The sequence below is a fragment of the Panthera uncia genome, chromosome F1 (genome assembly GCF_023721935.1).
Source record: "Panthera uncia isolate 11264 chromosome F1, Puncia_PCG_1.0, whole genome shotgun sequence".
Lineage (NCBI taxonomy): Eukaryota > Metazoa > Chordata > Mammalia > Carnivora > Felidae > Panthera > Panthera uncia.
The window spans coordinates 18,319,113-18,331,452 of NC_064813.1; the positions used below are offsets into that span (position 1 = coordinate 18,319,113).

Below are 12,340 nucleotides of genomic sequence, written 5' to 3' on the forward strand. Positions count from 1 at the left end.
ATGGATGGATGGCAAATGGGTGTGGAGGTCATCTTAAACGGGTCCATACAGAGTGGGGGTCCCAGAAAAGATACTTCCAAGGCTTCTGCCAGAAGATGACACATTTTAAGCCCACGTGCTCGGGGGCCCAACACTACACCGGCAGCTTGCACAGTCTAGACTCCCAAAGGCAATGGAAAAATTGGGAGAGACGGTCTGGGTTTCTAGGGGAATGATTGCAAGAGGCATGAACTCTGACAGTTACCCGCTGCCCGGTGCTCCCGCCTACCAGTTTCGGGGTCGCACTGGTGTTCACAGGGGTCCAGGAGCCGCCGGGCACAGAGGTCCATGGCCCAGGGCCCACTGGAGTTCTGCTGAGAGAAGAGCACCACTTGGGCTGGGTTCAGCCAGTCACTGGCATCCAGCTGGCTCCCCTCCAGCAAGATGAAGCGGCTCCCTGCAGGAGAGAGAGAGGAGGTGTGCCTGTGTGTGCATACAATGCGCACACGTGTGCACACACACACACGTCACTGAAGGCAGAGTAAGGGACGCTCTGCAGAATACCCCAAGCCGAGATCACTACTCCTACCAGCCCCGGCCTGTCATGAGCCCCCGAGCAAGGGATCAGCAGATGGAAGCTCGGCCACCACCTGGACCTCCTGCCACACCGCCCCCTGGTGCCTTGCCCCGTCCCGTCTCTATCAGGGTGGACCGAGGGAATCCTGGGACACAGCAGCTCTGTGATGGCCATGGCATGGCTCCATCAGACCCAGCCACAGGCACTGGCGCTCGCCCAAGGAACAGGGACCCGCTGCCTTGTCTCCTCCACATGCCACGAAATAGCAGGCCCTCTCACACCAGGGACAGTCCCCACCTGTCTTCAGCCTTAGAGCAGCAGAGAGAACAGACATTATACAAGTCAATTCGGTGCTCTGGGCTTAACAAATTCAGGGCCTCTCAGAACCTGTTTCAATCCCTCATTATATTGGGGTCCCCCTGGATGAAAGTAAATTATCGCTTCAGTGTTCTAGGCTTTAGCAAGTTACTGCAATTAGGAGTTTCTCACCCGGGCATACCCAGACCAAAGCATGGCTGATTTGTAATCACCTCCTCTCCTCCACTTAGCCTTTCCCTTCCCAAAAGCCAGGAATCTCAGTGTCGATCTACCTGTATCCAGCATGCTCTGTATTTCTTTACAAAGACAGGGGCTTATTTTAAAACAAAGAGAAATGAGAAACTGGAGTGGGTACAGAGAAGAGGAGGTAATCTGTTCAGTTTTATGGTTGTTGTTGTTTTTTTTTTAACCTGCTTTCTGTCCTCATCTGTGGACAATCCAAATTTGTCCTAAGCCTCACTTATCTGGGTTTATTTTTCCCTCGCTTACAGTAACAAGTAACAGTGACCCCCCAGCTTCCCTATCTTCCCTGTCCAACTCGAAAACTTCCCCTTTGGGGAGGAAGCCACATCCTCGGAAGTGAGCTCACCATCAGCGATCAGGTGCTCGGGGACGTGCAGGGTGATTTTGACAACGAGGGGGCAGCTGACGTGGGACGAGCACACGAGACCGATTACACAGCTGGTGATGCTGATCAGCGTCAAGGTGGTCTTATTCACAGGACTTCGGGGGGAGCCCACTGGAAGCAAGATACAAGCAAGACACGTGGCGGTAAGAATCTTGGCAGCGGGAGGACAATTTGGCCTGTTGCTGCCCAGCCCAGCAAACGGGGGAGGCAGTGGGCAAACCTAGCCCAGGCGGGAAATGTTTCAGCTCACGACTCCAGTGAGCTTCATCCTCAAGGAACACCATGTCGTCAGCTGGAGTCACAGGGCCTAGCCTACTGGTGGCCCTCAGGGTGAACAATGGCCAGTCATGTGCACGTTCTCTGCACTCATCCTGGGGCAGGTTCACAAAGAAATCATAGATAGAAAGGAGGGCATTCTCCCCTTCCACTCCCTCCGCTGAGCTCCAACCTCTTGGGTGACTCTTCCTCTCTAGGGCCTGGAAAGAGGAAAGTCTCTCTGTATGAGCAGAGGATGTTGCCATGCCAGAAGGGTCTCCCCAGTCCTGCAGTCACTGGGGTAAGGTTATAAATGGCAGCCTAGTGAGAACATAATAATGCTGAGAAGAAGACACCTTCCCAGGCAGGTGTGGACAGGAACGGGAAGGAAGGTTTTCTTGGTGTGTTTTTGTTGGTTTCGTTTTGGGTTTTGTGGAGACGATAAACGGTAGTTAACAAGAGGGACCTTTCACCTGGAAGCAGAACAGATGTGGGAAAGAAAGCAAGTTGCCAACAAATATGTGTCCTTTGTAATTTTCTCATCATCTGATCCGCGTTGGCATTCATTAGTGCTAGAAATAAAATGCATCTATTATGTCAGACAGTGTGCTAAGTGCGTTGCATACTTTGTTTTGTTTTTATTATTTGCTTCCTTAGGATGAATCTGTGAGTCTGTATAGCAACTACCCACTTCACAGGTAAGGAGAATAAGTCTCAAAGAGATTAACCTCACAGCAATAGTTAAAACTCATGAAGCGTAATTATGTCAGGCGCCAGTGCCCAGGCTTTATGTGGCTCGTATCATTTAAAGTGACCACAATGTGAGGAGGCAGCCCCCACAGAGGGACAATCAGAGAGGCGATGGGGCACGTCCAGGGTCGAGCAGCTACTAAGGAACAGGTCCTCGCCCCCAGACGAGGCACTGCTCAGTCTCTGGGGGCCAGGGGAGTCTTTGGAACTGCTGTTCTCAGGACCACAGGGAAGGTTTGGGTCCACGGCTGCACCCACCCTTTACCGCAGCACGTTCCCTGAGCGGGCGAGCCGGCAGTAGCTGGGATGACAGACTCCAGGGTGGCAGGCAGACTCTGGGTCCTCGGTCCCTTGCTACCTGCAGACATTCTATTCATGTTAGCGGCCTTTCAACGAGGGGTCTGTTTTCCCACACCTACAAATCTCCCTGGGCCACTCAGGCCCAGACCGGACCTGAGCACATCTACCTCCAGCATATCCCCCAGGCGCTCGAATGCGAGACCGGACTCTCCCTCTTCCTCTGATTTCCATCACCTGAAGAACGGCACCCTCGGCTACTTGGGTTTCTCAAGTGGGAAAACTCCATCCTCTGTTCCAGAAGCCACACCCTCCACCACCTCCAGTGCCATTAAATCTTTTCTCCACTGGTGTCCAAAGTTCCTCTTGCCTACATTCTCTCCATCCCTACCCACGCCCAGCATCGCACACCCGGACTGCGGCAACAGCCATCTGCCCAGTCTCCCTGCCTCAACCTCCCCCACCCTCGCCTACCCTCCACCCCGGCCCAGAGGCACACTTCACGAAGCAGAGCAGACCAGGGCCGTGCTCTTTAAAAGCCTTCTGTGATGCCACCTGCAGTGCTAGGTTCAAGTCCTCCAGTCGAGGTGTGTGATCTTCCAGCCTTAGTTCCTAGCAAACCGCAAGCCTGCACGATAAGCTTCATTCTAGTAAACTCTTTACCACTCTCTGACTAGACCATTATCGTTTATGTCTCTGTGACTTTGCACATATCATCTCCTCCTCCGCAGAATGCCACTTTGTCACCTTGTCAGCCTGGCATACACCTACTCTTCAAGTCTCAGCTCAAACAACATCTCCTTGTAAACACTTCCCTGAAACCTTTAAGAGCAGATTCTCACTCATTCTGGGCTGTTCCTTTAGCCCTGGGTGCACCCTGCTGTTATAGCTTTTATCACACAGCGTTGTCACTGTTTACTCATGGGACTGCAATAATTTGCTACTCCTCTTCCCGTCTCTCTGGTCCTTCTGCATCGTCAACCCATCATCCAGCGTCTCTACCTGGCTTCAAAATTTCCAGTCGTTCTCTGTGACCTACAGAACCAAGTGCAAACTCATGGCACACATATAATCCTTTGGTAGCTGGCCTGTTATCCTGCCCCATCCCTACTGTCCCGTGTGCCCATATACTGACACCCGGATTATAGCTGCCATATTGAACTACTCTTCCTTGCTTTAAAATACCAGGTTCTTTTGTGCCTTCAAGGCTTCACATACGCTATTTTCCTTACTAGAACGCCCTTACCCCAGAGCCTCCTTTTTCAAGACATTCTATACATTGCATATAACCCAGGTCTCCTTATTTTCTCCTTCTTTGCCTCCTATTGCTGCCAGGTAGAATGACCTGTTCTGTCTTCTGAGAACTCACTTTACCTTATTTATAATACTAAATTAAGCCTTATCACTGTGCCATGTTTTCACGTTTCTACCTCCTATCACAAAGCCTGACCTATGGCAGGTGCATTATAAAATTTCTTGCTGGCCTGATTGATGTATTCTGTTCAATTCAACAAACACTTACAAGCATCTATTATAGGCAAAATCCTTCACAAGGCACTTTGGAAAAATAAATTAGACATGCCCATCCCTAAGAAGCTTACAGTCTAGTTAATAGCAATAAACAGTTGATGTACTCGGAGAGCTCGGTATTTTAAAGGAACAGTTTTATGCTGCAAAGAAACTCATTCGAATTCATTACTACGGATTTTCCTAAAACGGGATTTTCTTAAAGAAGAACACACCCTGCTCTGGGTTGGATGGGCCTAGGTTGACTATCTGCTGTGTATAAATATGTAAAGAGGATCAAGGGATCCACATTCTCACCCTCAGGGATACTGGGGCATCAGACGTTAGGCCCAGAGCCCCACTCATCTCTTGTGAAAAATGGTGGGAAGGATTTTTGTCCCGATATTAGCAAAGCTTACAGAAACTGGAAATGAGGAATTAAAAGGGCTGCTTCCAATCCCTGGGGAGAAGGCCCTCAGCATGGAGGAAACTCAAGTGGAGGTAGGAGAGAGCCAAATGAGAATGTCTTTTGGGGGGCATTGGTCGATCATTGGTTGGGGGAAATGCTATGGAGCGTAACAGGAGGGACGCCACTCAAATATCCTCCACTGTATCCCAAGGGGCCCCTGTCCAAGATTCTTTAAGATGGGGTGCTGTACAAGCCCGAGGCCACACCGTGGAGAGGTCTAGGAGCCACAACAATGGGACTGCATAGCGCTCTGGCGGTCACCAAAAAGGGCACATTTTAATATAATTTAATCCCGACGGTAGCCCTGTGCATGATGCATTGTTAAACACGCTTAACATGTGGGGAAACGGGAGGCTCAGAGAAGTTGTTGTCCTTATCCAACATCCCACAACAAGTCAATGGTGAAGCCTGTGGAACCCAGACCTCCCTCGGTGACAACAGTGGTACCAGCAAGGGCATATAGGTGGTGGCGATATCTACAATGTATCTACAACAGCCATACTTGAACATCGGGTGGCCTGGAACAGATACCGGCTGTGCGGAATAACAACTCTGTCAGTGGTGAGGGGAGTGGAGGAAATAACCGGGGCCCTGTCGGGAGAGAGGAGGCGACTTGGGAGGCTTGGGGTCCTGCGGTTCTTCCAGATAGAGGATAAAAAGTCAAATCCCACAACACACGTATGTCAGGCCACAGATCATTCCTCAAGCACACCATCCCACAGCCGCCGCCTCGCCCAGTCCCCAGGCTGGTGTGGCTGGGTAAGCACGAGCACAGGCACTGTCCGCTTTTTCACATATAATGCACTTTATCAACTTTATTTCCTGTGTCTAAACACCAAAAGAGGACTCCTGAGGCTTCCAGAAGGAATTGAGAGTCTTCTGACCAAGAAATAGCCTTTCAAACAACTTCAAAACTTGTTTGAGAGTGCCATTATCTGGGAGAGATGATTCTCCGAAATTTTCCACTCTAGGCTCTTCTTTCTTCCTTAGGAGGAAACACCGGTCGGGATCCAAGAACGCTTCCTGCAGAAACTGGCCTTGGTCCACACGGGCCCCAACCCGACCCAGAACCTCTGCAGCAACCTGCCTCCTCTCCCCAGAGCCCCGTCACCCACTGTGCCCCTCCATCCTTCCCACCTCTGCTGCGCCTCCGGCTCCTGGAGGGGTCGGTGTAGAAAGTCAGCTGGGGGTCGTTTTCTGTCTCTGTGCCAGAGTCTCCTTCGGGGTTCAGGAAGGCGGAACCAGCTGTAATGAAAAGCAGCACAGCAAAGTCGACATCTTCAGTTTTTCCTTCATGACACCCAATCACTGGGCAAGCTCGAGAGAAAAATCGATAGAAACAAGAGTGGGTTGACTGACAATCTGGGAGGGGTAGCCACGGACACTGGAGCATCCTGATATACCGATTTATTGGAGAAGTGGACCTTTTCGACGGCACTCACTGGCACCTTCTCCCCGCCCTGCCCGTGCTCCCCGCAAGGAGGGACAGAGAGCCGCACTGCCAGAGAGGACCTTCATGGATGGAGGCTGGGAAAGGAAGGAAGGGAAACTGCCCTCCTCAAAAGCGAAGACATTCTGTTTTTGCTTTTTTTTCTAGGGTTAATATACATTCCACGTGAAAAAGAGGAAGTAATAAAATACATAGACCTGTGTAAAGGGAACAAACCAGTGTCCTCTAAACCCTGGCAATCAGAGAAAATCTGTTAACATTCGACGTGTATGCTCTCTTTTTCTGATACAGAAACAGATAAAGGTTTCTTAATGTCCCCTTAAAAATGGCATTTTGCTGTACCTTCAATTTTATAGCCTCGGGTTTTTTTTCCATTTAATAAATGGGCGGGCAACTTTCCATATTAACAAATATGGATCTATATTATCATCTTAAATGGCTGCATGGTAAGCCGCTGGACAGCAGACAGATGTGCAGGTAGTTAACGGATTCCCTATTGATGGACACTTAAGCTATTTCCAATTTTTCGCTCTTTTAAACAATGTGGTGATGAACAGCCTTTTACACACATCTTTGCGCACTTGTCCAATTATTTCCTGAGGATAAATTCTTGTTTATGAAATCGCTTGGTCAAAGGGTTGATATATTTTTTGGGTAAGTAACACTTAACAAGCCTCCAGAAAGACTGGGCCAAAAACACCCCCCCCCCCAGCCATGCCTGAGAGTGGGGGGTCCAGGATATTAATGGTTCTGCCTCTATGCATAATCCACCTCCAAGCCCTAACATCAGACACTGGTACCTCTTGCCTTGTTGTTGATCCGCTTTCTCTGGCTACTGGAGGTGTGCGAGAGCAGGGTGGCCTGCTGGTGATTGGAATCCACGGGGCTGGTGGCGATGATGTTATCTTTGTACTTATTCATCAGCGACAGCTTGGCATTGTCGCTTCCTGCGTAAGGGAGAGTCAAGGCAAAATCTTTCAGAGAAAAGGCCAAAAGGAAGCGAGAGCCACGAAATCTGCATGAACCAAGTAAACGGAGTTTCACAGAATTGAAATAAGGAACCTTTAAAGTGAGAGATTGTCAGAGACTGAAACACTCCTCTCTGATTTCTGGAGGCCAACAAAACTGAGAGAGGGGAGAAAAAGAATGATTACAACTGAAAATCCAAGTCAACTGATTCTGCTATCGATTATGGTCACCACCTGTGGCCCTCTGGCTAGATACAGGCTGCGGATTCCTTTCTTTTGGTCGACACAGAGTTTTAAAAGAAGCCAAATTTGAGGGCAATCAGGCAGAACACACCCCTCGCCCCTCCACCCCAGTCTACACCCTTCCCTATTGTCTGCCACCTAACTACTGCACACGTTTGGGCTCCCTGCCGCTTCCTGAATGCACTGGGGTTTGTAACCCCTGAGTCACACATGACTACCTGGTGGGCTCAGCATCATGCCAGGTGCTATGGGGTACGTGAGACATTGACGACATGTCTCCTATCCTCAAGGAGTCCCCTGACTTTAAATCTTATTCAGAAGTGGCTATTCATACAGGAGGATCTCTTCTAGATACCAAGCAGAATGGAAACTTTTATGATGTGATTTCCCTCTCTTCAAGCCCCACTGAAAGTCCATGCATCTTAAGCAATTTTCAGGACCAAAAACGTCTTCTTTAAAGATAACTGAGCCAAGTTTTGAGGGATCACGGTCTTGGGGTTTTATCTATGAGGCGTGGCTTACTTATGGAAGTTTTAGAGACGGGAGAGCTACCGTAAAGGAAAAGTACAATCGTTTCCTCTCTGCACCTTGTTGACCCCGATTTGGTTCAGCCTGATCAGGTCCAAGTCCTTTCCACCCAGCGTCTTGTAGAAACCCGAGGCACCTAAGGTCGGACAGCTTGACTGCATCTTATCTGAAGACCCTTGTAAAGACCACAGAGCCATGGGCAAGACAACACATCTCACCACCCGCACCCCAGGCAAAGTCTTGAGAGTCACAGAAAAGTACAGAGACCCCTGTCCCTTCCACCTCCGTGGCAAAATAAATTGCCGAAGCAAATGTGCCACATACAAAACTGTCACACACACACATTGATCTTTCTTCGCTAGCTTCTTCCTCCCCTGGGGGCTGCTCTATCAGATATGAAAAGGGCTCTATCTAGACCCACTCTTCTGTTGGATGTAAAGGCAGCTGTGCTCCCAATGCCAAGCGGAAGTGGAGGGGGATTCAGTTTATACTTGTTCTTCTGATTCCCCACATTAGAAAACAGCTCCCATCGTCTCACAGAAAAGCTGGCTCTTCTTGCCCCCCCCCCCACCCCGCCCGGGGGAAAGGGGCACACGTCTGCCATTATGGACGACAACCAGCCACCAAGATTGGAAAACTGCTGTTCCCGGTTCACTCGCGAGCTCCCCGGGACGAGGACCCACTGGCCCACCTGGTGTGAGGTCCATCCCCGCCTTCTCGTTGCAGCCCTGCAGGGAGTCCAGGGTGCGGGTGACCTGGCTGGCAAAGTCCTCCCCTCCGTTCATGCACTCCCTCTGCAGGTGGTGGCGCAAGTCCGTGATGTCGTACTCATAACCGTCCAGGATGGGTGTCTCCCGGATGCTCAGGGTGCCGCTGGAGTTGTGGCCCTGCACGCGGGCGTTGCGCAGGCTCTCCCGCCCGTGCCCGCCGATCAGCACGGAGGGAATGTAGTGAATCTCGTTGGCTGCCTCAGCGCTGGCACTCTTCTGGGGCTGGGGCACCCGGCGGCGTTTACACCAGCGTCGACGCGTGTACAGGATCATCACCAGGCACAAGATGGACAGCAGGAGAGCGATCATGCCACCCTGGGAAGAGACAGCAGACAGACGTGGGAAGATGGGCGAGCTCGTCCCGCGGAGAGGCACCGGCCCTCCCCCTACCACCGTCCATCACTCACTCACTCATTCACTCCTTCATTCATTCAGATGCAGGAGGCACTTAGAGTTGAGCCTCGCTCAGCGGTGCAGGGACAGTCTGCCGTGATGGGTGCTTAAGGAAAATGGAGAAAAATGGGATTGCGATGACCGGTGCTTCATTTAAGTGATCCACAGTTGCTTGTGGCTTAGCAAACAATTTGAAAGAGAAGTCTTTGGATGTGTGTGTGTGTGTGTGTGTGTGTGTGCGTGTGTGCGCTTTTGCGTGTGTGTATCACTTCAGCTGTAGAAACAGGGGAGGGGGTTAGTTTGTTAAGGCAAATCTGTTACACATAAAGCTGGTTTCCAGCCAACTTAGCAGCAACTTAGCAGGATGCTTAAGCAGCAACTTAGCAGCAGGATGGCATCTCATTTCTTCCTGTCTCTCACCTTAAAATCAGCCATGTATAGGTCCTAACCCCGGCGACATCAATGACCAGCAAGTCCCCTCAGATTCCTTGTCTGGAAGGGGGTGCTGAGGACTGAGTTAGGGAACTGTGCGCAGTGCCGAACAGACTGTCACATGGAATCTGGGCTATCCTCAGCCTAACCTGAAATGTTTCCATTGGAGTAGGGGAAGGCCATCGACCAATCCAAAGCTATGTTTATATCCCTTAGGCATGCACAAGCAAGTGTGCGGAGGACCCTCACCATTTGCACGTGACTTTTTGGATCCCTACGGCTTTAGGGGACAGCTTGCTCCCACACACGCGGCCTTGAGTGATCTCTCATTCTTTTACAATTCGAGGGAGGGACCGAGACCCGTGTCCTAGGGCCAGGCTTGCAAAGGCATTTCCTTCGCAACCTTCTTATGCTCCCAGGCCATCCTCTGAGGCCTCTCCTTAAACACCAGGACTCCACTTGGTTGTCTAGCAGTGGCCAACACGCCATGCTCGGCGACAAAGAACACCTGACCTCGACATCCACGGGGGCTCGGCGGGCATAAACCTTCCCATACACGATCTGTATTCAGTCCCTTGATTTTGGTCAATATCTCTCCAAACCTATTTCACTAGGTGGGGGGCGTGCCAGATGGCTCTGCCCTCGACTCGGGCTTCGGTCACTGCCACCCCGTCACGTAGGCTAGAGATGAAAACCCCCTATTGATTCCCAGTGCCCCACCCACCCCAGGCTGGGTCAAGATCATTCCTTCAAACGCACCAACAGGAGCCTTTTCCAGTCTCGTGATAACTGTATCTTGAATTTACAAAGTTCCTCTCCCCATACATCTTCCCATTTACCCTCCCTCCCTGACCATCACCTGGAGCAAAGGAGCACACGTCCCCGTGCGTACACACACCGTGTGCTCAGGCACAGAGAAGCTGACACAGGAAGCAACAGAGTCAGCTGCCAGGTGACAGACAAGTCACGTCAGGCGGCTTGTTGGGGACAGACACTGGCCGCCAGGTTCTTCAGACTTTTCTTTTCTCTTTTGGAACCCTTTCTCCTGGTGAAATCTCTCAGGCAAGTACACAGAAAGCGTAAATATGAAGCTGCCTGGGCTGCTGCGTGGGTGGGGGTCCCGACACAAGTATTCTGGGTCCTGGCTGACTGCCACCTCCCTGCAGCCCGCCAGCCCTGCAGACGCATCCGGGGGCGGCACGCCCAGGGGGCCGCAAACAAACCAGAGCCCGCCCCCCGTTTTCTGGAGTCCCACCCGCTAGTGTTTTCAGTAGGCCCTTTATCTGGGAGTCAGACCCGCCATCGTTTCCTTCACCCCAAATTGAAACCGCAACAATGGGCAATTAAGCCACACAGAAAGAATAACTTCCCGAGTGAGAGGAGTTGTCAGACATTGAATTAGGCTAGTGAAAACGAGAGGTAATTTTATTCCCTAAAGAGCCGTGAGAGCAATATAAACATCAATCTCCCAGGAAGGGCTGAAACACCATCTTTCCCGCTCACATTGAGGTATTCGGGGGGCCCCTCCGTGCTTCCCCTCAGTTTCTCCCGGTTTTGATCGGAGGCAGGCCGAAGGTTCATCCCCCATATTATGCAGTAATCAAGCAAGAACAGTTGTCCATTCTGGGGCTGTTCCCGTGTATCAGACGTTGGTTCTAAATGCTCTGACTTCTAACTGCAGCTGGAGGCAGGGTCAACTATTTCTCCATTTTACATCTGAAAAGCCTAAGGCACAGAGGTTAAGTAACTTGTCCAAGGGCACACAGCAAAGAAACAGTTCTGGAATGGGAACCAAAGTCCTCCCCTCCCATGGCAGAGCCTCTGTTCTTAACCACCAGGCTCCAGTGATGCTCAGGCTTCCGGGGTTGCTCACTGGAAACACACACACCCTGGCTTCTGTCTCACAAATCGTAAGCGGGTGGGGTGGGGGGAGTGTGGATAATCCAACTTAGATCTACCCTCCCTTCTCGAACAAAAAACAGAAACTATTCAAAGTGCACATGTAGCTGACAGCGGGTCCAAAGAGGCATCGTCATAAACAAAGGACATTTCACGGGGCGCCCACTAAGCGTCCAAACCCAAGATTAATTAATTAATTAACCCAACCCTCACGTTTCAAGAGTTCTGTGCGAAAATAAGACAGCACGCCTCACACATCACCACAAGCCTGGAGGACATCATTAGGTCTCAATTTAGTTAAATTTCCACGAAGAATTTGTTTTCTCTTTCAACTGTGAGACCCACTGAAAACCTCTAGGTTCAGCCCCTCCTTTTCTGATGAAGAAACTAATGCCCAGAGAAACTATAAAACTAGACAGCTCCAAAGTGGTTCTAGACCTGATCCTTTTTCATGGCACCGCTCTGTTAGGTTGAGCTTCTGACTCCTGACTGTGGCTCAGGTTATGATCCCAGGGTCGTGAGATCGAGCCCCATGTCGGGGCTGTGCATGGAGCCTGCTTCCAATTCTCTCTTTCTCTCTCTCTCTCTCTCCCTCTGCCCCTCTCCCCCGCTCACGTTTTGTCTCTAAAATAAAAATAAATAAATAAATAACATTCCTTTTACCATGTGTGGCTCTAGACGCTCCATTTGGAATATTTTATATTTACTTATTTATTTAATTAAATATAATGCATACACTTTTTTATTTTTTAAGTATTTTTTATTTATTTTTATTTTTTAAATACAATTTACTGTCAAGTTGGCTGACATACAATGTATACAGTGTGCTCTTGGTTTTGGGGGTAGATTCCCGTGATTCATTGCTTACATACAACACC

At 50.3% G+C, this 12,340-nt stretch overlaps 1 protein-coding gene across 1 annotated transcript in view; it reads right to left on the reverse strand.

Annotated features, from left to right (window-relative positions):
- Positions 1-1,359: 1,359 nt before the first annotated feature.
- The window catches only part of LOC125925782 (astrotactin-1-like), a 37,627-nt gene continuing 26,646 nt past the window's right edge, over positions 1,360-12,340 (reverse strand). Inside the window, exons 2-5 of the mRNA XM_049635038.1 lie at positions 8,660-9,053; positions 7,030-7,176; positions 5,917-6,024; positions 1,360-1,613 (exon numbers count right to left, since the gene is read on the reverse strand). Of these exons, the coding sequence (XP_049490995.1) occupies positions 1,360-1,613; positions 5,917-6,024; positions 7,030-7,176; positions 8,660-9,053 (903 nt within the window). The remainder of the gene's footprint in view (positions 1,614-5,916; positions 6,025-7,029; positions 7,177-8,659; positions 9,054-12,340) is intronic.